The following is a 27,997-nucleotide window of genomic DNA, read 5'->3' on the forward strand; positions in this document are numbered from 1 at the left end:
AGCAAGACTCCAGCTCGAAAAAAAAAAAAAAGATGTCAGGGGCACCTCCCCTCCCCACCATTAAGCTCCCTGGTAACCCCAACCAACGTCAGACAAGAGAAAAGTGTTGAAATTTTAAATGCCCAGAAACTTCCATTGTATTAATCAGGAGTTAGCGCAGTACAGGCACCACATGGTTGTCTCCAGGAGCTTGAGGGGCCTGAGCAGACTGGGGGGATATCCCCTCCCCAGGGCTGGGCCCACTGGCCACCCTTCTGCCCAGGGGTTGACCCTCGGGCCCCATCCCCAGCAGCCCAAAGGCTGTGTTGAAGAGGTTGATGGGAGTGGAGCCATCGGTGATGAGGGTTGATTTCAGGCCCAGGGACTGGAGCAGTTTTACCTGGAGGGTGAGAACAGGAGGAAGTTGAGATGGGCATCAAACCCTGGCCACTTCAGAGTGACCCTCCTTAAGTCAGCTGGTTTGAAGGGTCACCTCCCCTGCATCTGACCACCCTGCTTGACTGCCTTGGAAACGCCTGTCAGACTGGCGTCCCATCCATTTCCTGTCTCCTCTGGAGTTCTGGCTTACTGCTGGGTCTAGTACAGTGCCTGATGTTGATGCAGTGTGACACTGTGTGAAAGACCCACGATGCAGGGACAGGTCACTCACCACTCCCTTCCCCACCATCTTTCCAGATGTTGTGTTTTCTGCCTTGGCTCTGCCTTCCTGGTTCCAAGGTTGGTCCTGAAACCAACACACCTTCCCCAGCTCTCACCTGCATCTCAGGCCCAGCCACAGCAAGGTCCCTGATGGTGCTGGGGCCTATGGCCTCTGTCATCTGCTTGAACTTCTTCACCTCCACCTCAGCCAGCTGCTGAGCCTTGCTCACCTCCAGCTCCAGCTGGGCCCGGGCATAGACCAGTTCCAGCTCTCGGACCTTCTGGACCCTCTGGAGCTCAGCCTCCTGGAAGGGGAAAAATCCAGCATTCTTTATTTTTTGACCCAGGCTGGAATGCAGATCAGGACTCACTGCAGCCTTGAACTCCTGGCTCAAAGGATCCTCCTGCCTCAGCCTCCTGGGTAGCTGGGACTACAGGCATGTGCCACCACACCCAGCCAATTAAAAAATTTCGTTTTTGTAGAGATGAGGTCTTGCTATGTTGCCCAGGCTGGTCTTGAACTGGCCTCAAATGATCCTCCCACCTCAGCTTTCCAAAGTGCTGTGGTTAGAGACATGAGGCAACACACTAGGCCTCTTTTTACATTTATTTTTATTTACTTTATTTTTGAGATGGAGTTTCGCTCTTGTTGCCCAGGCTGGAGTGTAGTGGCACAACCTCAGCTCACTGCAGCCTCCACCTCCTGTATTCAAGCAATTCTCCTGCCTCAGCCTACCAAGTAGCTGGGATTACAGACGCATGCCACCACACCCAGCTAATTTTTTGTATTTTCAGTAGAGATGGGGTTTCACCATGTTGGCCAAGCTGGTCTTGAACTCCTGACCTCAGGTGGTCCACCCGCCTCAGCCTCCCAAAGTGCTAGGATTACAGGCGTGAACCACTGCACCCAGCCTCTTAATGGGATTTCAAGCATTAAATAAGATCATGCCTGTGAAGCACACGGCGCTTGTGCCAAGGTGGCCAGTGCATGAGTGCCCAGCTGCAAAATGGGTGTTCTAATCCTTACCTTCCAGCAATGGAGTCAACGAATCCTACAAGGCAAAGGACTTTGCAAATACAAAGTACTTGGATAGGGCTTTATGTTGGGGGACCTGGTGTCCTATACAGTCTCAGGGACTGTAGGGAATGGGCCCTTTCCAGGCCTCAAGGCCACCCCTTCCTAATGCCTCCTCCCACTCACCGTCTCAATGGCCAAGGCCTGTGCTTTTAGCTTGGCCTGCAGCACGGACCCTTCTCCCTCAATCCGGGCTGCCTCTGCACGGGACTCGGCCTCCGCCTTGGCAGTCCCGGTGCTCTCCACGGCCATGCTGGGGAGAAGGCAGAGTCAGGTAAGACCCGGGAGACAGCCCAGTCCCCCAACAGCCTTGATTTATGCTGTAGCCGTGCACTGTCTCATCGACACCCCACCCCGGCCCGCTGCCCACACCAGCTGCTGTCCTAAGACCCTCAGCCCCTGCCAGTCTCCTCCTCTAGGTCTCAACCCACCTCAGAGCCTCCAGCTCCAAGAGTTCCTTGCGAGCTTTCTCAGCTTCTGACTGGTCCAGGATCTTCTGCCGCTCAAGTCGGCCGCGGGCTTCCTGCTCCAGTCTCTGAGCCTCGTGCCTGGAGGAGACAGAGCACAGGTGAGAGGCTGGCATGGGGCCAGAGCAGGAACAGGAGCGCCAAGGGCAGCGACCACCAACCAAACCGGTGCCCAAGACAGACCCCAGCCCCTAGAAGGCACCCGATACGCAACTCAACCCACAATGGTATACGCGCCACAAGCCAGTGTCATTCTAGGCCGGACAAATGCAGGCGTGACTGCGGCCCCTACTTTCACTCCACTTGAGTGGGAAAAAAACAAGTATACAAGGAGGATTTCAGACAGTGACAAGTGTGGGAGAGACCAGGCAAAGAGGGTGCTATTCAGCTGTGAGAGAAAGAAAAGTGTTCCCCAAGAAGGGGATCTTTGGGCTGAAACCAGAAGGAGAAGCCTGCCTGGAAGGGAGCTCGGAGGTGGGGCGTGGGGGGAGGGGGAAGCTTTCTGGGCAGCAGGAACAGCCATTGCAAAAGGCCTTCAGGTGGGTCCAAGCTGTGCATTGAAGGAGCAGAGGAAGCCAGTGGGGCTGGAACATGTCAGCTGGAACATGTTCCAGGGACGAGGAACATGGAAGGGGGAGGATGGAAGGAAAATCGGGGGAGGCCGGCTGGACCTGCAGGAAGGAGTTTAGGTTTTATCACATGCAAGATGGGAGGCTGCAGGAGCCGCATCTGATATGTGCTTTTTCTTTTCTCTTTTGAGACAGGGTCAGTCTCCCAGGCCTGTTGCCCAGGCTGGAGTGCAGTGGCGCAATCATGGCTCACTGCAGCCTCAAACTCCTGGCTTCAAGTGATCTTCCTGCCTCAGCCTCTCACAGTGCTGGGATTACAGGCATGAGCCACCGCGCCCAGCCTGATTCACATTTTAAGTGGGTCACCTGATCTGTTGGGTAGGGAATAGATCTTTGAGGGTAGGGATGGCAGCAGGCAGTCCATAAGGGATGCCAGGTTATCCAGTTCCCGGCAGTGGCCTGCCATGGGCATTACAGGCAGCCGAGCTCCCAGCCTCACTTACTTGGCTGCCGCTTCCTGGGAGTTGGTGGTGATCTCGATGGCCAGCTGCACGCTGCGTTGCAGGGCGTCCCGGGTCCTCTGATCCACAGGCTCCACTGACTGCACGTCCACACTGCTGACCACCAGCCCGTTTTGGGGGAAGACAGCCTGGTCCCGGGGCCTGGGCAGGGCCATGCCGTCAGGGCCCTTGGCTTCCAAGGTCTCAAAGCCAAAGACAGCAGTGCGAATGATGCGGGCTGAGTTCTTATGGAAGTCATCAAAAGTGACAGAGGCCACGGCCCCCCGCACCCGGGATGCGATGGCCTTGCAGGCATCACCTACAAAGTCTGGCACTGAAAAGAGCTTGGCCGTCTCTTGGGGGTCCTTCCGGTCATTCACCTCAAAGTGCCTGTAAACAAACAGGCCCAGAATGGGGAAGCTGCTTTCACCCAGGAATCTCTCTTTAGAAGAGACAAGGTCTTGCCATGTTGCCCAGGCTGGTCTTGAACTCCTGGGCTCAGGCAACCCTCCCACCTCAGCCTCCCAAAGTGCTGGGACTACACGTGTGATCACGCCCAGCCAGCAACTCTCTCCGAGAAGAACTTCAACACCCACGCTGTGTGGCCAGGCAGGGTCTCTCACAATAGAGAATGCTAATGTATGCCTGGTAAGGTCCTAAAAACTAAACACGTTCTCCTTTAATCCACTCAGCCACCCTATGAGATGGCAATGATCACCACCCCCATTTTACAGATGAAGAAGTAGAGGTCCAGAGAAGTCAAGTGGCTGGCTCAAGACTTGCCATATAACATGTGACAAGCCAGAAAGCTGAACCAGGCAGCTGCTTCTGGGGCCTGTGCTCTTAACTATGATGCTATAGTGCCTGGGAATATGTCATCAGCTGTCTGCTGCCATCAGGGCACTGGCTGCTCTCAGCTAAGAGGTGAGGGACATGCTTGGGAGTACTGAATATTCTTTTTGGAGACAGTCTTGCTCTGTCGCCCAGGCTGGAGTGCAGTGGCGCAATCTGGGTTCACTGCAACCTCCGCCTCCCAGATTCAAGAGATTCTCCTGCCTCAGCCTCTTGAGTAGCTGGGACTACAAGCTAGGACTGCAGGTGCCCACAACCACGCCTGGCTAATTTTTGTATTTTTAGTAGAGACAGGGATTCACTATGTTGGCCAGGCTGGTCTCAAACTCCTGACCTCAAGTGATCTGCCTGCCTCAGTCTCCCAAAGTGCTGGGATTACAGGCATGAGCCCCATGCCTGAATTCTTTTCTTTCTTTTTTTCCTTCTTCCTTCCTTCCTTCGAGACAGGGTCTCTGTGGGCCTCTGTTGTCCAGGCTGGAGTGCGGTGGCACAATCACAGCTCGCTGCAGCCTCAAATTCCTGGGCTCGGGCAATTCTCCCACCTCAGCCTTCCAAGTAGTTGGGTTTGTAGACATGTACCACCATGCCCAGCTAGTTTATAAAATTTTTTTGTAGAAACAGAGTCTTGCTATGTTGCCCAGCCTTGTCTCAAACTCCTGGCCTCAAGCAATCCTCCTATCGCAGCCTCCCAAAGTGCTGGGATTGCAGGTTGAGCCACGGTACCCAGTCATGAACACTGTTTCTGTACATGACTTATCTCACCCAATCCTAATAGCTGCTATTGAGCACTGACCAATAGAGACACTGTTCTAACGCTCACTGCATCTTCTCAATGGCCTTGTGAAGGAGGTAATGCTGTCTTCCTCATGTTACAGATGGGGAAACTGAGGAAAGCACCCTGTCCCTTGCCCAGGTCCACAGGCTGCAAACAGCAGGGCTGGGGCACAGGCCAGGGCAGTCGGTTTCAGAGCTTGTGTTCTCACCGCCCCCTCGCACTGCCCACTCCCACCAGCTGTGTCCCATGCATCTTTTAACAGCCCGACAGTTACACATTTGGCTGCATGCACACTGGGAGCTTAGTTGGGGTAGTGTCCTGCTACTGGATCCCTGAGTCCTGACCCCAGTAGGTGAGCCCACGCCTTCCCTGGATTTGCGTGAACTCCCGGGTTCCCTCTTGACCTCGGCACTGAATGAGGTGTCCTGCCCTCATGAGGAGCCCAGCACCAGCACTTGAGGGGACCCTCCTTTTCTTGGGGTTCCTAGGCTTCACCCAGCAGGAACCCTCACCCACTGCTCACCACCCAGTTTGTTTTTTTTGTTTTGAAACAGGGTTGACCGGGTGCAGTGGCTCATGCCTGTAATCCCAGCACTTTGGGAAGCCGAGGCAGGCGGATCACTTGAGGTCAGGAGTTCGAGACCAGCCTGACCAACATGGAGAAACTCCATCTCTATTAAAAATACAAAACTAGTCGGGCGTGGTGGCACATGCCTGTAATCCTAGCCACTTGGGAGGCTGCGGCAGGAGAATCACTTGAATTCGGGAGGTGGGGGTTGCAGTGAGCCGAGATCGTGCCATTGCACTCCAGCCTGGGCAACAAGAGTGAAACTCAGTCTCAAAAAAAACCAAAAAACCAAAAAACAAAAAACAAAGAAACAGGGTCTTGCTCTGTCACCCAGGCTGGAGTATAGTGGGGCCATCATGGCTCACTGCAGCCTGGACCTCCTAGGCTCAAGCGATCCTCCCACCGCAGCCTCCCAAAGTGCTGGGATTCCAGGAGTGCACCCCCATGCCCTATCCCCGTTTTTACCAGTTGTAGGCCAGCTGCAGTTGCAGCCTGGCATGATCCGCCGTTTCAATGGTGATGACGTCTGTGAAGAAGTCAGGCCCCAGCAGCAGGCAGAGTGCACGGCGGGCATGGGGACGCTTGGGCCGCCCAGCCGAGAGGGACAACACTGTGAACTGCTCCTCAGGACCCAGCGACACCAGCTCAGGCCCGAAGACCACACTGCAGAGACAGCCGGGGGTCAGAGCCAGACCCATGGAGAGCCACCCCCTACACCCTGCCCTGCCAGCACTCACCGGGCTCGCTTCTCTCGGTAGTCATACACCTGCACCGCAGCATTGTGGGGCACGCGGTAGCTGACCACACGGGTCTTGTTCCGGGGTGCCAAGGGCTGGAGGCTCTTAGCTGTGTCCTTCTCACCCCTGTCTGCCAGAGGGTCCTGCCCCTTGTTCAGCAGCTCCTCCACCCCGGGAGGCAGCTCCTTCTCCCACAGGACTTCATCCTGGGTCAGCATGTAGGTGCTTCCAATCACAGCACGCACCTTGGGACAAGGACAGGGAGGGACGCTGCCCGTAAGGGTGGAAGGGAGGAAGATCCGCCCAGCTGTCCCGAAGCACAGCCCATCCAGGGAAGGCGCAGCACGAGGTTAAACACCTTCTCTACGGGGAGGCCAGGCTCCACCCCGGGTTTGCCATCTGCTGGCCCTGTCATCGTGGGCTAACTACCTCACCCCTTGGGCTTCAGTTTCCTCATGTGTCAAGTGGACTTGACGGTGGCTACCTTGCAGGGTCTAGGGGTGAATGACATCTCACATGTCTAGCTCAAACAGCTCTTGGCATAGAGAAGGTACTCAATGTCATTTCTAGAATCTTCCTTCATGGGGCGGTTTGGAGGGCACCTTGGAGATGGTGAAGTAGGCTGTGTACACGGATGCTCCCCTGGATTCCAAGCTGGACTTCCGGCTTGGATTCTTAGAGGTTGGAGATGTGGCCCGAGGTCAAATCAAGGTCAAGGTTTTAGGTGAAGCAGCAAAAATGAAAGATTCCACTGGGATATGGGCATGAGGGAGGAGGTCCTGCCTGTTCCCTGGCCACCCCATCAGACCTTTATGCTGGGAACCAGGTCTGCTGTGGGAAAGGGTCCCTGTCCTAAACCCGCACTTGTCCTCTTAGTGGAAGTTCTAATATATTTTTTGACATGGAGTCTCACTCTGTGGCTCTGGCTGGAGTGCAGTGGTGTGATCTCGGCTCACTGCAACCTCCGCCTCCCAGTTCAAGCAATTCTCCTGTCTCAGCCTCCTAAGTATCTGGGACTACTCAGACCATCACTATGCCTGGCTAATGTTTGTATTTGTAGTAGAGACAGGGTTTCACCATGTCAGCCAGGCTAGTCTCGAACTCCTGACCTCAGGTGATCCGCCTGCCTCGGCCTCCCAAAGTGCTGAGATTATAGGCGTGAGCTACCGCACCCGGTCGGTTCTAACACTTCAAATGAGATATTTAACGCAGAAGGATGGCAAACACTCCATATAGTGTCCTCCCCCAACCAGACAGCCCACCTGATATGGCTCTCCATGCTGCTGAAGTCCCTGCCCACCTCTCCCACACACCCAGAGGAAGTCGCCACCAAGGCCAAGGCCACGTGGCAGCACTGCCACTCACTCCCAGCCATTACCTTTCCGGTCTTGACATCCTGCACGTAGATGCCCTCGTTCTCATCTAGAGGGATGGCCTGGCGCTCCTCCACCACCTCCACTTTGGCAGATGGCACATACTCCAGGGGTCCGCGGATAAGCCAGCGGTCCCCAGCCTGGTGTGAGACCTTCTCCTCATCCTCCCCCTCCTCCAGGGGCTGCAGGGCCCTCAGCAGCAGCCCCTGCTGCTCCGACAGCACATACACATCCTGGATGCCTTGTTCCAGCTGCTCTCCTGGCTGGAGGAAAAAAGACTTCTCTCCCTAGTGGGGAGACGTGAAGTTAGGGTCAGTGCCTTTAGGGTTGTGAGTGCCTCCAATGGCACCTCCCCAGTCCCGTGCTGTCTCAGGCCTGTGTGGAAGACAAGAGCCCCAGAAGCCCACCCCCACCCCCACATCATAATACGGTGAGGCACTGTCTGGACTGTGAGGCTCTACACAAACACCTGCCAAATCTCATCTGGCCAAACGTGAAACGTGTCCTTGAAAGATTCCATAAACTGTCAGGACCTGGATCCACGCAAGCTAAACCATTAAAAATCAACCTGTTTTTTCTTCTTTCTCCCAGGCTTTGTTCTCTAGAGATGGTGTAACCTAGGGCTCGACAAACTCTGGTTTTCAGGCTAAATCTGGATTCTGCCTTTTTTTTTTTTTTTTTTTGGGGACAGTCTTGCTCTGTTGCCCAGGCTGGAGAGTGCAGTGGCATGATCTCAGCTCTCTGCAGCCTCAACCTTCCAGGCTCAAGCAATCCTCCCACCTCAGCCTCCCAAGGAGCTGGGACTACAGATGCACATCACCACACCCGGCTAATTTTTGTGTGCTTCATAGATGATGGGGTGTTGCTATGTTGCCTAGGCTGGTCTCAAAGTCCTGGACTCAAGCGATTTACCCACCTCAGCTTTCCAAAGTGCTGGGATTATAGACATGAGCCACCATGCCCAGCACCGCCTGTTTTTTAAAAAAATTTCGAGATATAATCCACATATGAAATTTTCCCATCTAGAGTATAAAATTCATAATTCAGTTGTTTTAGTATACTCAAAGTTGTCCAACCATCACTACTATGTTAAGTCTAGAGTATTTTCATCATCACCCTGAAAAGAAATCCTGTACCTAGAAGTTACTGCCACTCCCCACCCACCCCACCCACCACTAGTCTATTTTCTTTATGTGTTTACCTATTCTGGACATTTCATATAAATGGAATCATGCAATATGTGGTCTTTGATGTCTGGCTTTTTTCTTTTTTTTTTTTTTCTTTTTTTTTGGATGGAGTCTCGGCTCAGCAGCCCAGGCTGGAGTGCAGTGGCGGGATCTCGGCTCACTCCAACTACTGTCTTCCGGGTTCAAGGGATTCTCCTGTCTCAGCCTCTCGAGCAGTAGCTGGGATTACAGGCACCCGCCATCATGCCTAGCTAATTTTTGTATTTTAACAGAGACGGGGTTTCACCATGTTGGCCAGGCTGGTCTTGAACTCCTGACCTCAGGTGATGTGCCCGTCTCAGCCTCCTAAAGTGTTAGGATTACAGGCGTGAGCCACTGCGTCCAGCCGGCTTTCACTTAGCATAACGTTTTCAATTTTATCCATGTTGTAGCACGTATGTCATTTATTTTTGTTTTTCCTAGAGACAGGATCTCACTCTATTGCCTCAGGCTGGAGTACAGTGGCACAATCATAGCTCACTATACACTCCACTTCCTGGGATCAAGTGATTTTCCCACTTCAGCCCCCAAGTAGCTGGGACTACAGGTTTGCCACCATGTCTGGCCAATTTTTAAAAGTTTTTGTAAAAATGGGGTCTCACTATGTTACCCAGGCTGGTCTCAAACTCCTGGCTTCGGGCTGGGTGCGGTGGCTCAGGCCTGTAATCCCAGCACTTTGGGAGGCCGAAGCAGGCGGATCATGAGGTCAGGAGATCGAGACCATCCTGGATAACACGGTGAAACCCTGTCTCTAATAAAAATACAAAAAAATAGCCGGGCGTGGTGGCAGGCGCCTATAGTCCCAGCTACTCGGGAGGCTGAGGCAGGAGAATGGTGTGAACCCGGGAGGCGGAGCTTGCAGTGAGCCGAGATCACGCCACTGCACTCCAGCCTGGGTGACAGAGCAAAACTCCGTCTCAAAACAAAACAAAACAAATCAAATTCCTGGCTTCAAGCAATCCTCCTGCCTCGGCCTCCCAAAGCACTGGGATTATAATCATGAGCTGCTGCGCCTGGCCTGCCATTTCTTTCTTATGGCTGAATGATATTCCATTGTATGGATATGCTACAATTTTTTATCCATTCATTATACATGTACATTGGGTTATTTCTACTTTTTTTTTTTTTTGTTTTTGAGACAGTCTTGCTCTGTCACCCAGGCTGGAATGCAGTGACGTGATCTCGGCTCACTGCAACCTCCGCCTCCTGGGTTCAAGCGATTCTCCTGCCTCAGCCTCCAGAGAAGCTGGGATTACAGGTGCCTGACACCATGCTCAGCTAATTTTTTTGTATTTTTAGTAGAGAAGGGATTTCGCCATGTTGGCCAGGATGGTTTCTAACTCTTGACCTCAAGTGATCCACCTGCTTTGGACTCGTAAAGTGCTGGGATTACAGGTGTAAGCCACCGTGCCTGGCCTATTTCTACTTTTTCTGCCTCCTGTTTTTGCAAATAAACTATTCCAGGAGCATGGCAGTACTCACTTGTTTATGTACTGCCCATGCTGCTTTCCTGACATAACAGCAGAGTTGAAGAACTTCCACAGAAACAATGACTCACGGAGCCTGGAGTATCTACCATCCAGCCCCCTTTACAGAATGAGTTTGGCAACTCCTGGTATTCCCACATGTAGTTCAGAGAGGGGATGAGGTAGGGGGTGGGAGAGGGTAAACCAAGAGGTTTATTTTACAAAAGATGACAAAGCGAAGTGAACACCAGGATATTAAAGATGTGAAATATAGTCACTGCATGATAGTTCAGTCCACTACAGACTGCACATGGTGGTCCCGTAAGATTATAATGGAGATTTTTTTTTTTTTTTTTTTTTTGAGATAGTCTCACTCTGTCTCCCAGGCTAGAGTGCAGTGGCACGATCTTGGCTCACTGCAGGCTGGCTCTCCGGGGTTCAAGTGATTCTCATGCCTCAGCCTCCCGAGTAAGTAGAATTACAGGTTCATGCCACCACACCCGGCTAATTTTTGTATTTTTAGTAGAGACAGGGTTTCCCCATGTTGGCCAAGCTGGTCTGGAACTCCTGACCTCAAGTGATCCACCTGCCTTGGCCTCCCAAAGTGCTGGGATTACAGGTATGAGCCACTGTGCTGGCCTATAATGAAGCTTTAATATTGTATTTTTACCTTACCTTTTCTATGGTTAGATACACAAGTACTTGCCATTGTGTTCAGCTGCCTGCAGTATTCAGGACAGTCACGTGCTGCACAGGTTGGCAGCCTAGGGGCAGGCTATGCCATCTAGCCTAGGTGCCATCTAGGTTTGCATAAGTGCAGTCTTTTGCACAAAGACAAAATCATCTAAGGACTATTTCTCAGAATGTATCCCCATCATTAAGTGGCACATGACTGTATCAGAGTTTCAGAGTCTCAGGCAGGGGGTAGCCAGGAGGCCTTCCCAGAAGGGGAATTAACTTCAGGTCTGAGGGGTAAGTCAGAGGCTGCCAGGAATCAAATGGGCCAGTGTCTCAGGTGTGTAAGAACTAAGCATGCAAAGGCACAGAAGGTGTTCCTAGAATGTGCGTCTGGAGGAGAGAAGGGAGAGAGGGCAGAGGGCCTCGTGCCACAGAGGGCATACATCTCCCAGGGCAGTCCTCTGTGGGGGGTGTAGGGACCTCACCTTGACCACGCGCTTCTGCCCCAGCTGATTCTTGCCATCCGGTCCGACAGGGTCGAGAATCACGCAGTAGTTGTGGGGGCCCAGGGTGGTGATGGGCACAACCCCCAGCACCTCCTCGTGGACATCTGGTACGTGGGCCTCTGTGTCCTGCACTGTCACCAGCCACTCCTCCCCAGTGCGGCGGGACACTCCCCTGAAGTCCCGGAAGTTCCGCCGAGCCCGGAGGTGCAGGGCTGTCTGCAGAGCAAGGTGTTGGGTATTTGAGTGACCTGCCTCCAACTTCAGGGGATCTGTGAGCCCCATTGGCCACCAAACTCTCCCAATGCTCCCAGATCTCAGAGACAATTTCTACCAATCCAGGGATTTTTTTTTTTGAGTCGGAGTCTCACTCTTGTTGCCCAGGCTAGAGTGCAATGGTGTGATCTCAGCTCACTGCAACTTCCGCCTCCTAGGTTCAAGCGATTCTCCTGCCTCAGCCTCCTGAGCAGCTGGGATTACAGGTGCGTGACACCACGCCCAGCTAATTTTTGTATTTTTAGTAGAGATGGGGTTTCGCCATGTTGGCCAGGTTTCTCTTGAACTCCTGACCTCAGGTGATCCTCCCACCTCAGCCTCCCAAAATGCTAGGATTACAGGCATGAGCCACCACACCCAGCCGGCTTTGTTTTTTTTTGAGACAGGGTTTCGCTCTGTTGCCCAGGCTGGAGTGCAGTGGCATGGTCATGGCTCACTGCAACCTCTGCCTCTGGGGTTCAAGTGATTCTCCTGCCTCAGCACCTCTGGAGTAACTGGGATTACAGGCATGCTCCATTACACCCAGCTAATTTTTAAATTTTTTGTAGTGATGAGTTCTCACTGTGTTGCCCAGGCTGGTCTCAGACTCCTGGCCTCAAGGGATCCTCCTGCCTCAGCCTTCCAAATTGCTGAGATTACAGATGTGAGCCATTGCGCCCAGCCCCAGAAAGACTATTTAACCCTTCAGATGATCCAGAATACTCAGGCAATCTGATCTCTGAATTTTTTTAAGTGACCCTAAAATTATTACTTCTCTTTTACTCTCATGCCATTCTACCACCATTCTCTGCCACTCGGAGGGTTCGCTAACCCCAGGTCCCTTAAACCACAGCCCCCAGAGCACCAACCTTTTCCGTAAGGATGACGGCGTCCACCAAATCCAGAACCTCCTCAAACACCGCTGGGAGGTATGCCCCTACCGTGGTGACCAGCCATTCTTCCCCTGGGCCAAGAGTGGAGGGTAAGGGACAAGGGTCCCCCAGCCTGCTCCCCACCTACCCCTCCCTGTAGCCTAGACACAGGGGATTGACAGATTTCATAGGCAAAAAGATGGCACTGACCCCAGGCTCAAGGTCCTGACTGCAGTCCTCTTATTCATTCTTTTGAGGCCAGAGGAAAACAAACCCCCACCCCAGTTGAATTTTAAAAGCTTTTTTTTTTTTTTTTTTTGAGATGGAGTCTCCCTCTGTTGCCCAGGCTGCGATCTCAGCTCACTGCAACCTCAGCCTCCTGGGTTCAAGTGATTCTCATGCCTCAGCCTCCTGAGTAGCCGGGATTACAGGCACGTGCCACCACGCCCGGCTAATATTTGTATTTTTTGTAGAGATGGTGTTTCACCATGTTGCCCAAGCTGGTCTGGAACTCCTGGCCTCAAGTGATCTGCCTACCTTGGCCTCCTAAGATGCCCAAGTTGCTGCTATGCCAACAGCCTGTTCTGCCTTCTCTAAGCTTCAAAGACCAACTTTTGTCCTTCTGCTAAAACAGGCAACAGAACTGCCTCTGTTAGAGTTGTGGATGTCCTTTGGTTTACTGGAGAAGCCAGAGTGCCTGGATGCAGGTCCCAGCCTCACCCTGCCTGGCCACACCCCAGGGCAAGCAACCTGCATTCTGCATCCCAGTTTTGATATATAGAAAGTGGGAATGGCCAGGTGCGGTGGCTTGCGCCTGTAATCCCAGCATTTAGGGAGGCCGAGCCTGGTGGATCATGAGGTCAGGAGCTCAAGACCACCCTGGCTAACACGGTGAAACCCTGTCCTACTAAAAAAAAAATACAAAAAAAAAATTAGCTGGGCGTGGTGGCAGGCGCCTGTAGTCCCAGCTACTTGGGAGGCTGAAACAGAAGAATGGCGTCAACCCGGGAGGCGGAGCTTGCAGTGAGCCAAGATTGCGCCACTGCACTCCAGCCTGGGCGACAGAGCAAGAAAGCAAGACTCCGTCTCAAAAAAAAAAAAAAAAAGAAAGTGGGAATAGTAGTACCTCGGGGTAGTACCTCTGTTGCCCAGGATGGAGTGCAGTGGTACAATCACAGCTCACTGCAGCCTCCACCTCCTGGGCTCAAGAAATTCTCCCCCTTCAGCCTTCTGAGTAGCTGGGACCACAGGTGTGTGTCACAGCGCCAGGCTAATTTTTAAGTTCTTTGTAGAGACAGGGTCTCACTGTGTTGCTCAGGCTGGTCTTAAGCTCCTGGGCTCAGACGATTCACCCACCTTGGCAAAGTGCTGGGATGACAGGTGTGAGCCACTGTACCTATTGGCCTACATTTGTCAATTGTATTTGAACATCTGCTTTGTTGATCCAGAATCAGGTTAAGTCATGGCCACTGCCCACAGCTCATGGTGAAGGTGGGGGAAGGAAAAGCCACATCTACATGGTCATGGTCACATTTTCCAACCCAAGTGGAAACAGCATGAAGCGGGGGTGGGGAAGGAAGAGCAGTGGGCAGCCCTCGATAGCTTTCAACAGATACCAGGAAAGCGCCTCTCTGGGGCTACAGGAGGCTTTCCTCAACCTTCCCCTGCTTCCCCTGCAGTGGGGACCCCTCCTGCCCACCCACCATCATCACCCCTTGATGACCCCACCTGTCACCCTCTCCTTGCCGTCCCGGTCCCAGCACTCCTTGCGGGCCCTCAGCCGCAGAGCCTGGTTCTGCCTGATGATGGTGGCCTGAATGATCTCCACGACCTCCACTTCCTTCCGGGGGATGTACGTGCCTGGGGAGGGAAGGTGATGGTCAGAAGGTATCAGGGCTATGGCAGGAAGGCAGGGAGCCCTATGGAGACAGAACTTACCAGGTCCCTCGAAAAGCCACTCATCTCCTGCCACCACCTTGTCTCCATCTTTATCCTCAAAATCAAGCAGTGCCTTTAGATGGAGGGCAGTGTTGGGCAGAACCACCTGCAGGGGTGTGATGTCCTAGTGGGGAAGAAGGTGGGGACACAGAACAATCAGTGCTGTGACCCCAGGGCCACGCCTGATGCTCTGGAGGCGGGTCCACAACATCCATCTCCGTATGTCCTGAAATAAGACCAGGGTGGAGGCCAGGCACAGTGGCTCACACCTGTCATCCCAGAACTTTGGGAGGCTGAGGTAGGAGGATCACTTGACCTCAGACATTCAAGAACCAGCCTGGGCAACATAGCAAGACCCCATCTCTACAAAAAAAAAATGTAGCCAGGCATGGTGGCGGCGCACACCTGTAGTCCCAGCTACTCAGGAGGCTGAGGTGGGAGGATCACTTGAGCCTAGGAGGTTAAGGCTTCAGTAAGCTATGACTGCACCACTGCACTCCAGCCTGGGCGGCAGAGCAAGACCCTGTCTCAGGAGTTCAGATGAAGGAGAAGTTAGAGAAGGCCCTTTGAACTGAAACTGGGGCTCAAAGGAAGACCTGGCTTTTTTTAATTTTTGGAGACGGAGTCTTCCTGTGTCATCCAGGCTGGACTGCAGTGGTACAACCATGGCTCACAACAGCCTCAATCTCCCAGGCTCATGTGATCCTCCTGTCTCAGCCTCCTGAGTGGCTGGGATTACAGGTGTGTCACCACCCCCAGCTAATTTTTTTTTTTTTTTTTTTTGAGACAGAGTCTTGCTCTGTTACCCAGGCTGGAGTGCAGTGGCACGATCTCAGCTCACTGCAACCTCCGCCTCCCAGGTTCAAGTGATTCTCATGCCTCAGCCTCCAAAGTAGCTGAGATTACAGGCGAATGCCACCATGCCTGGCTAATTGTTGTATGTTTAGTAGAGATGGGTTTTCGCCATGTTGGCCAGCCTGGTCTCAAACTCCTGACCTCAAGTGATCTGTCTACCTTGGCCTCCCAAAGTGCTGGGATTAATGGCGTGAGCCACTGTGCCCGGCTGAACATATTTAAAATGAAAGCTTAGGCAGGGCGCGGTGGCTCACACCTGCAATCCCAGCATTTTGGGAGAATGAGGTGGAAGGATCGTTTGAGCCCAGGAGGTCAAGGCTGCAGTGAGCTATGATCACCCCACTGCACTCCCATCTAGGCAACAGGGGGAGATCCAAAAAAAAAAAAAAAAGACCGGGTGCAGTGGCTCACGCCTGTAATCTCAGCACTTTCGGAGGCCAAGGCAGGTGGATCACGAGGTCAGGAGATCAAGACCACCCTGGCTAACATGGTGAAACCCCGTCTCTACTAAAAATAAAAAAAATTAGCCGGGTGTGGTGGTGGGCACCTGTAGTCCCAGCTACTCGGGAGGCTGAGGCAAGAGAATTGTGTGAACCCGGGAGGCAGAGCTTCCAGTTAGCCGGGATTATGCCACTGCACTCCAGCCTGGGCAACAGAGTGAGACTCCGTCTCAAAAAAAAAAAAAAAAAAAAGGTACAAAAATCCCTATATACTTTTCACTTGGATTCCTTAAGGGTTATTGTCTTAATTATTCTTCATTTTCTCTCTACACACACACTTCTTCCCCCAAACTGTCTGCACCTAAGTGGACATGAATGTCTCTAAAAGTTCCCCATGTCCTGCTATTATGCTTTCAGGATCAAGCAGCACTGGTTAGTAAAGTCAGTAAAAAAACCATTAAATGGGGCCAGGCGCGGTGGCTCACGCCAGTAATCCCAGGACTTTGGGAGGCTGAGGCGGGCGGATCATGAGGTCAGGAGATCAAGACCATCCTGGCTAACACGGTGAAAACCCATCTCTACTAAAAAAAAACCATTAAATGGCCAGAAGGTAAAGGTGGAAGAACAGGTAAAGGAATGAAGATGAAGGTGGGACACCCACCTGCTCAGGCCCAGGCCTGAGGCCAATGGGGACAAGAGCCTGGCTATAGATTCAGGCCTGTGATGGCTTCTCCTAGAACAGGCACAGCCTGAGGCCTGGGCTTATCACTGCTGCTTTGGCACTGCCCACCAGTGTCTGGCACTGGGTGAATGAACTGCTTAACTTTGGCACACATCATTTAATGCCAGACTGGCTGGGCACTTCTGGTAGGCTCTGGAGCCTGGGAAGGCGAGATGGGCCAACAGCTCTCAGAAAAGAAGCAGGTGTGTTTGGGGCATGTGTGGAGGATGGGGGTGGCTGGAGGTGAGTGGAGGTACAGTGAGTCAATTCCACCCTTGGTGAGAGCCAGCAAGTGCCTCTCCCCACCCCTCCCACTGCCGTGGTTTGTTTTCCCTTTAGAACTCAGTACAGGCTGGGAACAGTGGCTCATGCCTGTAATCCCAGCACTTTGGGAGGCCGAGGCAGGCGGATCACCTGGGGTCAGGAGTTCGAGATCAGACTCGCCAACATGGTGAAACCCTGTCTCTACTAAAAATACAAAAATTAGCCAGGTGTGGTGGCAGGTGCCTGTAATCCCAGCTACTTGGGAGGCTGAGGCAGGAAAATCACTTGAACCCGGGCAGAGCTTCCAGTGAGCCGAGATTATGCCACTGCACTCCAGCCTGGGCGACAAGAGCGAAACTCTGCCTCAAAAAAAAAAAAAAAAAAAGAAAAGAAAAGAAAAAAAGAAGAAGGAGGCAGCAGTACAGAGCCCGAGGCAGGTGGAGGACAGGTAGGGTGGGGCATAGGGAGTGAGGAAACCAGGTACCTTTTCCAGCACCTCCCCTGGGTACAGGGGGAAGGGGTCCTGGGCCAGCCGGATCTCGAGGTCAGCGTGGCGAAGCCGAACTTGCCCTGTGACATCAAACAGCACCAAGCCCTGGGCATCCCGAGACACAGGGTTGGCCACTGTGCAGTAGTGACGTGGGGGGACGGTCACCATGCGCATGGGGGCAAACAGTACCCTGCAGGAAGATGAGAAGAGGTGTGAGGACCTGGGACCAGGTCTCCACTACCAAAGAGGACACCAAATGAGAGAGAAACCTCTCTATCACCCAAGCGAGGGCCACTCCTGCTTGGGAACAGGGAGGAGGATAAGGACCATCATGCCAGCCAGACTAACGGGCCCCCACATCCCTGAGGATCCCCCACAGCCCAGCCCCCACACCCACCTCTCATTGTCCTGCCGGATGTAGGTCTTTGGCCCGACCTCCACACGGGACACGTTGCTGTTCTGGTCCAGCACATGGATATAGTGGTATGGGGGGATGCGGATGATGAACTCTTCAGTTGCCATAGTGACTCCTAAGCCCAGGGCTCACCAGAAGATGACTGTTAGGTAGGGGAGAGGACACAGGATGAACCTGGGGAGCCTGGGGTGGGGCAGGCATGAATCTGGAGACAGGCTCTGGGTGGGATACGGCCCTACCTCCTCCAGCCAGGCCACTGCACCCTTCCCTGTCCGCATCCGCATGCCCACTGCTCCCTGTCTTCACCCCACCCAAGACGACACAGCCCATCCTGACCTTAACTTTGCCAAGAATTGCTTGATGCAGTGAGCCACAGAGGCCCAGGGTTCCTTGCCAATTCCTTTCCCTCACTCCCATCAACTACTTCCCCCTACACTGCCACCAGCACTGCAAAGAGCTTCAGATCAAAGTGCTCCCAGTCTCTAAAGTGGAGAGATACAGCAAGCTGGGAAACTGGGGAGCCATGGAGGTGGTGACGTGGCCTTGTCCAGCATGCAATGGGCAGCCGCTCTGAGGAGCTGCCTGGCTCCTCCAGAGGGAGGCAGCCCTTTATTTCAGAGAATCCTGAGACCCCAGCTGTATTCAAATGTCAGCCCATGGCCAAAGAATATCTGTATGTCTCAGGTAGTCCAGTGGCTAGGATTTGGCCATAACAAACAAAAGGAATGTTTGCATGAGCTGTGTCTATGTTCCTCCCCCGTTCCTATGCTTTAATAATCCTGGGCTGAATGTGAAGACCTAGTCCACAGCTCATAAAAGGGATCCCAGATGGAACTGAGGCTTCCATAGAACCAGCTGCATTAGTAACACTGCAAATCACTCTGGCCCCCTCCTCCCCAGTTCTCTCCCACCCTCAGCTCCTGCAGTTGTGAGCAAGGGTAGGGTGGAAAGGAAGGAGAAGGGGGATGATTATCATGTTCCACCCACACCATCCCACCTGCTTCTGAATCCTGAGTGGTTTCACCCAGTGCTTGGCCTGTTCAGGAATGTCACATGCCCTACCTAAGCCCCACCCCTGCCCCCAGCACTTTGGACTTTGGACATGTCCCTTTGAGTCACACAAATAGGACCAAGTTTACTAGGTGCTCTAGAGCCTCATCCTTAAGAGACTCAGGTCAGACTTTTTTTTTTTTTTTTTTTTTTTGAACAGAGTCTAACTCTGTCACCCAGGCTGGAGTGCAGTGGTGCGATCATAGCTCACAAAAGCCATGCCTCAGCCTCCTAGGTAGCTGAGACTATAGGTGCATGCTACCATGTCTGGCTAATTTTTCTTTTTCTTTTTTTTGTAGAGATGAAGTCTCATTATGTTGCCTAGGCTGGTCTCGAATTCCTGGCCCCAAGCAATCCTCTTGCCTCTGCCTCCCAAAGTGCTGGGATTACAGGCATGAGCCATCACACCTGGCCAATGAGGAGCCTCTTTTGTCTGGTGATGCCCTCAAAAATGTCTGGGCAGGACAGGTACAGTGGCTCATGCCTGTAATCCCAGCATTATGAGAGGCAGAGTGAGACTCCGTCTCAAAAAAAAAAAAAAAAAAAAAAGTGATTCCTCATCAATTCCACCATCTACCCAGCCTCCAACCCCAGGTGAAAAATACAAGTGAGGGGAAGAAGGGAGTGGCCTGGCCGAGGAAAAACAGGCAGGAGCCACAGATTACAGAATCAAAGCTGGATACAGCCCAAGAGGAGTTATACTTGAGCCCCACGATCTGTAAAACTTCAATTTTTGTTTAGAAATTGTGAGTCTTCACAAAATCACAATTCCTGCTTCACTTGAATTAGAAGACCAGCAATACAGCCTACAGTCAAGCAGCAGCTGCCCCATTTAGATGGAACACAAGCTTTCCCACCTACCACAGTCCCCACCGCCCCATGCTGCCTTACAGCTATGCCATTGCACTGCCGGCTCTTGTTTAAAAACCCTTTAACTTGGCGGGGTGCAGTGGCTCACGCCTGTAATCCCAGCACTTTGGTAGGCCGAGGCAGGTGGATCACCTGAGGTCAGGAGTTCAAGACCAGCCTGGCCAACATGGCGAAACCCTGTCTCTACTAAAAATACAAAAATTAGCCAGGCATGGTGGCAGGTACCTATAATCCCAGCTACTACGGGGGCTGAGACAGGAGGACTGCTTGAACCTGGGAGGCAGAGGTTGCAGTGAGCAGAGATCGTGCCATTGCACTCCAGCCTGGGCAACAGAGCGAGACTCTAATCTCAAAACAAAACAAAACAAAAAAACCCCTTTTACTCAGCAGCGTCCAATGGAGCTTTCTACAATGATGAGAATATTCTAAATCTGTGCTGTCTTTGGACTAGCCACATCCACATGTGGCTCCTGAACACTTAAAATGTGGCTAATGGCCGGGCATACCGGCTCACCTGTAATCTCAGCACTTTGGGAGGCTGAGGTGGGCAGATCACGAGATCAGGAGTTTGAGACCAGCCTGGCCAACATGCAGAAACCCTGTCTCTATTAAAAATACAAAAATTAGCGGGGCATGGTGGCACGTGCCTGTAATCCCAGCTATTTGGGAGGCTGAGGCAGGAGAATTGCCTGAACCCAGGAGGCAGAGGTTGCAGTGAGCCAAGATCTTGCCATTGCACTCCAGCTCTGGGTGACAGAGCAAGACTCCATCTTGGAAAAAAAAATAAAATAAAATGTGGCTAATGTATCTGAGGAACTAAATTTTTAAATTATTTTTTGAGACAAGGTCTTGTTCAGTTGCCCAGGCAGGTATGCAGTGGCACAATCATGGCTCACTGCAGCCTCAACCTCCAGGCTCAAGCAATCCTCCCACCTCAGCCTCCCGAGTAGCTGGGATTACAGGCACGTGCCATCACGCCTAGCTATTTTTTTCTTTTTTTTTCTTTTTTTTTTTTTTGCAGAGACAAGGTCCTGCTATGTTGCCTAGGCTGGTCTTGAACTCCTGGGCTCAAGCAATCCTCCCGCTTCAGCCTCCTAAAGTGCTGAGATTACAGGTGTGAGCTACCATACCCAGCCAATTTTAATTTAAATTGCCAAATATGGCTGGTTGATCCCATATTGGACAGTAGAGCTCTAAATAGTTGAGACCCAGAGAGGGACAATGAATCCTTTAGGGCCACAAGCAAGTTAGTGGTGCTGTCGGGACTAGAACCCTGGTGGAATGCCTGGTCCTGTCTTTCTAGAGAGGCATCATGGTTCTGTGGTTCGGGGCACCCATTCCGACCCAGACTGCCAGGGCTTACAACTCTGATCGGCTGTTTTTGTGTTTTCATATAGTTTCCTCACTGCCTTGCCTCATTCTGAAAGAGGTTACAGTTTGGGTCTGTTTTCCTGGCACACTTTCCACATCACAGGAAGGTTATTCTGCTGCTCATTCTTTCATCTTGCAACTTTGTAAGAGATCTGACCTTGATCTCATTTTCTGTTGCTCATTTTTGCTCAAAGTTACTTTCCCTTCACTTGTAGGAGGGTGGCTTGTCTAACGTCAGAGCTCCCTCTTCTGCGGTTTGGGAACACAGGGGCTTGCTTTCTGATGTCCTGGCTCTGTTCCTCTCGCCACTCTTATGGGAATCTTGTCTTTTCTTCCTATTGCCCTGTCCTGCTCACCTTTGATTCCACCCCCCAGTTGCTCCACAATACTGGGCTCTGTTCTGGAAAGATGACTTCCTAGAGTCCAGAGGGCTGGGACTGCCTAGATCTGGATTTTTTTTTTTTTTTTTTTGAGATGGAGTCTCACTCTGTCACCAGGCTGGAGTGCAGTGGCGCAATCTCGGCTCACTGCAAGCTCTGCCTCCCCAGTTCAAATGATTCTCCTGCCTCAGCCTCCCAAGGAGCTGGGACTACAAGCACCCGCCACCATGCCCGGCTAACTTTTTATTTTTTTTTAGTAGAGACGGGGTTTCACCATGTTGACCAGGATGGTCTTGATCTCTTGATCTCGTGATCCACCCGCCTTGGCCTCCCAAAGTGCTGGGATTATAGGCGTGAGCCACCGCGCCCGGCCTTTTTTTTTTTTTTTTTTTTTTTTTTTTTTGAGATAAGGTCTGACTTTGTTGCCCAGGCTGGAGTGCAGTGATCACAGCTCACTGTAGCCTTGAACTCCTCAGCTCAAGGGATCCTCCCATCTCAGCCTCCCGAGTAGCTGGGACTGTAGGTATGTACCGCCATGCCTAGCTAATCTTTAATTTTTTGTAGGCATAAGGTCTTTGTTGTCCAGGCTGGTCTCAAAATCCTGGCCTTAAGTAATCATCCAGCCTTAGCTTCCCAAAGCACTGGGACTACAGGTGGAGCCACCGCGCCCAGCCAGGATGCCTGGATCTTGGCTCTCACCCTTATGGGATCAGTGATTTGAACAAGTCCCTTGACCACCCCGTGCCTGTTTCCTCATCTACAAAATGAGAATGGATAACATCATCAACCGAGTTAGCACATAAAGCACTGGGAACAGAGCCTGGCTCTTCATCTGCACTCTGTTTGACTGCAGAGGAGGGAAGAGTGCCTGAGGCCCAACTTTCCTATCCAGTGAGGGATCTAGGGAATATAACCTGACCTGGCATGCCAGTTTAAGCCTCAGTTGTTTACTGGTCAGTGGCAAGTCTTGTTTCACCCCAGCTGCAGGGATGGAACAGCAAGTAGGGGCTTCACTGCCAAGTGAAGCTTTTTCCACTGCTCCCTTGGAGGGTTCTCTGCAGGGCCGAAACCTGGCCAGGAAACCAGATGGGAGAAGAGGAAGGGCTGGGGCTGTGAGCGGAGGTATGGACAGGGCTCTGAGGCCCCCCAGGGAAGATTTGAACTCTAGAAGGCCGTGTAAGGTTGGAAGCAGGCTCTGGGAACAGCCTCCATTTGGCTCATCAATGGATAATCTCCCCAACACCCCCCACAGCTGAGGCCTCTCCACCATCTGCCGCCCCAGCTGGGCCCAGTCAGGGGGTCTGAATGCCTCGCCCAGCTCAGTGACTCGGCAAGTCATCCTCACGGCTGGACTCCTGCCTTGTTCTGAGGCCAAGCCCTTGGCAACTGCCCCTGCATCAGCACCAGGACCCCACCTCACCTCCCTGACCACCCACCTGCCATGCCCTAAACCTGGGCCTTCTGCCTAGACCACCCAGGACAGGTCTTGCCTTCTACCCTCGCCATCCATGGAGGTGAGCCAGGGAAACCCTTTGACTCAGGCAGCACATTGGTGACAAGTCTCAGATTGAGGTTTTTGTGGTTTCCTTCCAGATGACATGCGCAGTTAGAGCATTTTACTTAAAATAGATCAGGGCCCTCAAAAGACAATAGCAAGGATTGTGTAGACCTTTGGAAGGCTCTGCCCAGCCCTCAGGCTTGGCCCCTACTCCCCAGATCCACTCATCAACCCAACTTCCTTCAGTCTCTGCTTCTGGGACCTGCCCTAGTCGGCTCTCAGTGTAGACGCCTAGTCTTAACTGATCACACCTCCCTCAGGTGTCATGAGGCTCCTGCAAGAACCACAGCCAGCTTTCACCCCAAATCCCACCAGGGTGCCTCCCACCATGAGGGTAAATGGGCAGGAACTAAATAGCCTGTCCGAAGCAGAAACCAGGTTCATTGTCTAGTTAAAAGAGGGGCTCTTGCCTGAGAGAGGTGGCTCACACCTGTAATCCCAACACTTTGGGAGGCCGCAGGTGGGAGGATGGCTTGAGGCCAGGAGTTCAAGACCAGCTTGGGCAACATAGCAAGGCCGCATCTCTTTAAAGAAAGAAAAAAAAAAGGGGGGGGAGGGAGACCGGATCAGACTCTTGGCTCAAAAGTAAACTTCTGCTACAGCAAAACTTAATAAATAAACGAGTCATGAGTCACTACTTCCCAGAGCTCTTCAGGGTCAACTGTGAGTAGCTGATATACTGAGTCTTTTTTTTTTTTTTTTTTTTTTGGAGACTGTAGCCCAGGCTGGAGTGAAGTGGCACAATCTCGGCTCACTGCAACGTCCACCTATCTCCCAAGTTCAAGCAATTCTCGTGCCTCAGCCTCCCGAGTAGCTGGAATTACAGGCACATGCCACCAAGCCTGGCTAATTTTTTGTATTTTAGTAGAGATGGGGTTTCACCCCAGGGTGGTCTCAAACTCCTGAGCTCAGGCAATCTGCCTGCCTCAGCCTCCCAAAGTGCTAGGATTACGGGTGTGAACCACCACACCCGACCCCTAGTGAGTCTTAAATAGCAACTGACCAAGTGACCACACTGCCTACGGGGTCTGCAGTGAGCAGAGTGGTACCACCTGGAGGCTTGTTAGAAACGCAGCCTGGGGCCTCACCCCAGAGCCACTGAATCTACTGGCATTTTAACTCCACCCTCAATGACTTGCATGCACATTAAAGTCTGAGCAGCTTTGGTCTAAAGCAGAGACTCTTGGCCCAGGCTACACACTGGTCATCTGGAAATCTGATTTTGTTGTTGTTGTTGTTGAGATGGAGTTTCGCTCTTCTTGCCCAGACTGCAGTATAGTCGCGCTATCTCGGCTCACTGCAACTTCTGCCTCCCGAGTTCAAGCAATTCTCCTGCTTCAGCCTCCCAAGTAGCTGGGATTACAGACGTACACCACCACACCCAGGTAATTTTTTATTTTTTTAGTAGACAGGGTTTCGCCATGTTGGTCAGGCTGGTCTCGAACTCCTGACCTCAAGTGATCCACCCACCTCAGCCTCCCAAAGGGCTAGGATAATAGGCGTGATCTGCCGCGCCAGGCCTTCTGGAGACCTTTTTTTAAAAGCCACCCATCTCCGGTGATTCTGTTTAATTGAGCTGGGTGAAGTTCACCCATTGGTATTGTAAAAAGTTCTCCCCTTTTTTTTTTTTTTTTTTTGAGACGAGTCTCGCTCTGTCGCCCAGGCTGGAGTGCAGTGGCGCGATCTCGGCTCACTGCACCTCCGCCTCCCGGGTTCATGCCATTCTCCTGCCTCAGCCTCCCGAGTAGCTGGGATTACAGGCGCCCGCCACCACGCCTAGTTAATTTTTTTGTATTTTTAGTAGAGACGGGGTTTCACTGTGTTAGCCAGGATGGTCTCGATCTCCTAACCTCGTGATCCGCCTGCCTCAGCCCCCCAAAGTGCTGGGATTACAGGCGTGAGCCACCGCACCTGGCCTCTGACTCTTAATATATATACAGGATTGAGAGCCAGTGGGAAAATGTCACTCCAGCAGGTTTTATCACTGCCAGCACGCTCCTGGGCCACTTACTAGCCTCTGAGCCTTCCTGTCCAGTGAAGTGAGAATAAAAGTGACTGTTGACCAGGCTTGGTGGCTCCCACCTGTAATCCCAGCACTTTGGGAGGCCAAGATGGAAGGATCACTTGAGGCCAAGAGTTCAATACCAACCTGGGCAACATAGGGAGACCCTGTCTCTACAAAAATCATAAAAAATATTAGCTAGGTGTGGTGGTGCACACCTGTGGTCCCTGCTACTTTGGAGGCTGAGGTGGGAGGATCGCCTGTGCCTGGGAGGTCAAGACTGCAGTGAGCCGTAAATGGAGCACACGAGTGTACTCTAGCCTGGGCAAGAGTGAGGCCATCTCAAAAGACTGCTCTTCAAGTCAAAGGTATTAGAGACTGGAGGGTCTCTGGTGCACAGTAGGAACTGGGTGGAGGATAAAGATCAGTTTCAGGCTGGGCGCAGTGGCTGTAATCCCAGCACTTTGGGAGGCCGAGGCAGGCGGATTGCCTGAGCTCAGGAGTTCAAGACCAGCCTGGCCAACATGGTGAAACTTCGTCTCTACTCAAAATACAAAAATTAGCCGTAGATGGTGGCAGGCAACTGTAGTCTCAGCTACTCGGGAGACTGAGGCAGGAGAATTGCTTGAACCAGGGATGCAGAGGTTGCAGTGAGCTGAGATTTCGCCATTGTACTCCGGCCTGGTGGACAGAGCCAGACTCTGTCTCAAAAACAAAAACACAGCTCTAATTGCAGGCTGCTCGTCAAGGGGGGGGAATTGCATTCATTCTCCTCCAGCCCCTTCTCTTACTCAGGTCCAGGCAGCCTCCTTTGTCCCCAACCCCAGGGCTCTTGCTCCAGGCAGTCCTGAGGTTGGAGGTAAGGTCGGTGACCCGGCCCTGCCCCCAGACCTTCCCACAGCTTCAGGTTCAGGAAAAGGCACATGAAGTTTGGTATAAACAAGGACACAACTTCATGGAGTTTCTCACTGATTTAAGTTAAATATTCTAGTCTTTAGAGAATGGGTCACATGACTCAGGAATTGCCAACAGCCTGTTTTCACCCAGCGGCTTCCTGGTTTACCCTCTTTAGGAGACGATTAATGGAAATTGAGAATCTGTCTCATAAATTGTTTGTTTTTTTTTTTTTTTAAAGCAGCATAGTTTTAGGAACTTTTCTTCCCAAGGAAATTGTAACTGAGCTCCAGCCTAACTGGGCCACTTTGTGAGAAGGGGAGCAGCCTGGTGGCCTTTGGGAGGTGAGGGGGTGACAGAACAGCTCAGCCAGCCCAGACCTCCACTTGTCCTCCCTCCTCCCACTCCTGCCAATTAACACCAGTCACCAGAGGCAAGAACCGCCTAGATCTTCAGAACCCCTGATCTTCATCAATATTTTCTCAACTTGCCTAATCATAGGGCTGAGCTATAATTCTTAAAACAAAACAAAACAAAACAAAACCATCCACACACACACAGAGACAGGGTCTCGCTATGTTGCTCAGGCTGCTCTGGAACTCCTGGCCTCAAGCCTTCCTCCCACTCGGGCCTCCCAAAGTACTGGGATTACAGGCCTGAGCCACTGCATCCAGCCCTGGGCTGGAATTCTTAACCCCACTCCTGCTGCTTTTCGCAGGCCTCACTTCTGACTCACTGGGTCTAAGTTTCCAGGAAAGAGCCTCTGGACCCTGTGTTCTAGGCAAACGCCCCTAAGTAACAGCTCCCACTTCCGATGAGCTTAATCTGTGCCAGGTAGTGTTAAGTGCCCTCAATTAACTCATGTTATCATCACAAGAACCTGCAAGTGAAGAAACTTGCCCAAGAGCACAGAGTTATCAAAGGATGGAGCTGGAAGTCCAACCTGGGTATAACTGTAGAGACCACGAACTAGGAGGCAGTGGCTTCGCAGGCAGAAACACAAAGATTCTAAGCCGAGGACAAGGACTAGAGGATCTGGGTGGGGCTGTGTACTGCCCAGATGGTGCCAATGGCAGTTCAAAGGTGTTTCCTGTAAGCCGGGCTAGTGCCCAGCCTCTGCTCCCCCAGAACCTGGGAGGGCAGCACCCAAGATAACCTGAGCACCCCATTACCTTGGAGCCCTGAGGCTGTCCCTGGGCCACCCACTCAAGGTGGCCCCCCTACCTGCTCAAGGCTACATACAGAGGGCTGTCCTGCCCAAACAGCCACACCCCAGGGCCAACCCAGTGCTTGGTGTACCAAGGGAGTTTCTGGCAGAGCCACCTGATACCCCACGTGACAGCCGGCCTCTCCCCCAACCCCCCGGGGGCCACCCAGGCAGACAGCTAAGAACACAGGGGCCATCAGCCTCGCTATCACTTCCACCCCCAAGTGCTTGGCTCCCAAGGGACAGTTCTAAAATCCCCAGAATCTCAGGCTGGTGGGTCCAGCTGAGCATCCTAGTTTTCACTTTCTCCTCCCAAAAAGGAAAGAACCTTGGTCACTAAATTCTACGCCTTCTGGAAATCACTCTGCTAATGACTTCCTGAATGATCGATTGAGGCCAACAGCTGGCCCAGCCCTGCGTGGAGCAGTAAGAAACCCTCATCTGTCAGAGTTAAGGAGGCTGAATGGGTACAGGTCACATTCTTGGAGCTCAAGGTGACAGGCCAGAGCCCAGGTCCCCAGGACAGTGCAGGCGAGTAAAGCAAGCACCGATCTAGGGCTAAGATGGGGTCTGAATGACCCTGTAAGGTTCCCCACCTGATTTCCCACATGGGACCCTGAAGTCAGAGAGAGGCCTGAGAGTTGCAGGGGGGTGGTGGACTGGTGTTGGTGAGTTAATCTGCCTTTACTTCAAAACCCAGAAAACTCCAACTATTGGAAAGTGAAACCTCCAAAAGCAAAGCCACCACCCATCCTCCTTCCCCACTCTGATTCAGACATGTTTTCCCTACCCCAGCAGAAGCAAGGCCCTTGAAAGCAAGACAGGACTAAAGAGAGCCTCAAGAGATACAAAGATCTGCCCCTGACTTGGGGTTTGGGGGGCTAGTACAATGTACTCACATCTAGAAGTGCAGCTAGCTGCAACAAACGCCTCGGATGGGGAACTCTCACCCTGCCTTGGGGATCACTTCCCAGCAGGGCAAGGCAG

At 52.3% G+C, this 27,997-nt stretch overlaps 1 protein-coding gene across 2 annotated transcripts; it reads right to left on the reverse strand.

Annotated features, from left to right (window-relative positions):
* Nucleotides 1-101: 101 nt before the first annotated feature.
* On the reverse strand, nt 102-27,997 carry MVP (major vault protein). Of its 2 annotated transcripts, none has more exons than XM_032155719.2 (15): nt 27,910-27,997; nt 17,661-17,820; nt 17,258-17,453; nt 14,494-14,617; nt 14,284-14,415; nt 12,553-12,647; nt 11,411-11,647; nt 7,561-7,842; nt 6,183-6,427; nt 5,911-6,108; nt 3,254-3,640; nt 2,146-2,262; nt 1,841-1,967; nt 756-944; nt 102-379 (listed from the first exon to the last, which is right to left on the reverse strand). In XM_032155719.2, exons 2-15 carry the CDS (start codon nt 17,783-17,785, stop codon nt 152-154), a joined length of 2,682 nt encoding a protein of 893 aa, XP_032011610.1. In that variant the 5' UTR covers nt 17,786-17,820; nt 27,910-27,997; the 3' UTR covers nt 102-151. The 2 variants fall into 2 exon arrangements, with proteins under 2 accessions (XP_032011610.1, XP_032011611.1); XM_032155720.2 differs by lacking the exon at nt 27,910-27,997 and adding an exon at nt 20,113-20,192.

The sequence above is a fragment of the Hylobates moloch genome, unplaced genomic scaffold (genome assembly GCF_009828535.3).
Source record: "Hylobates moloch isolate HMO894 unplaced genomic scaffold, HMol_V3 SCAFFOLD_6, whole genome shotgun sequence".
Classification (NCBI taxonomy): Eukaryota; Metazoa; Chordata; class Mammalia; order Primates; family Hylobatidae; genus Hylobates; species Hylobates moloch.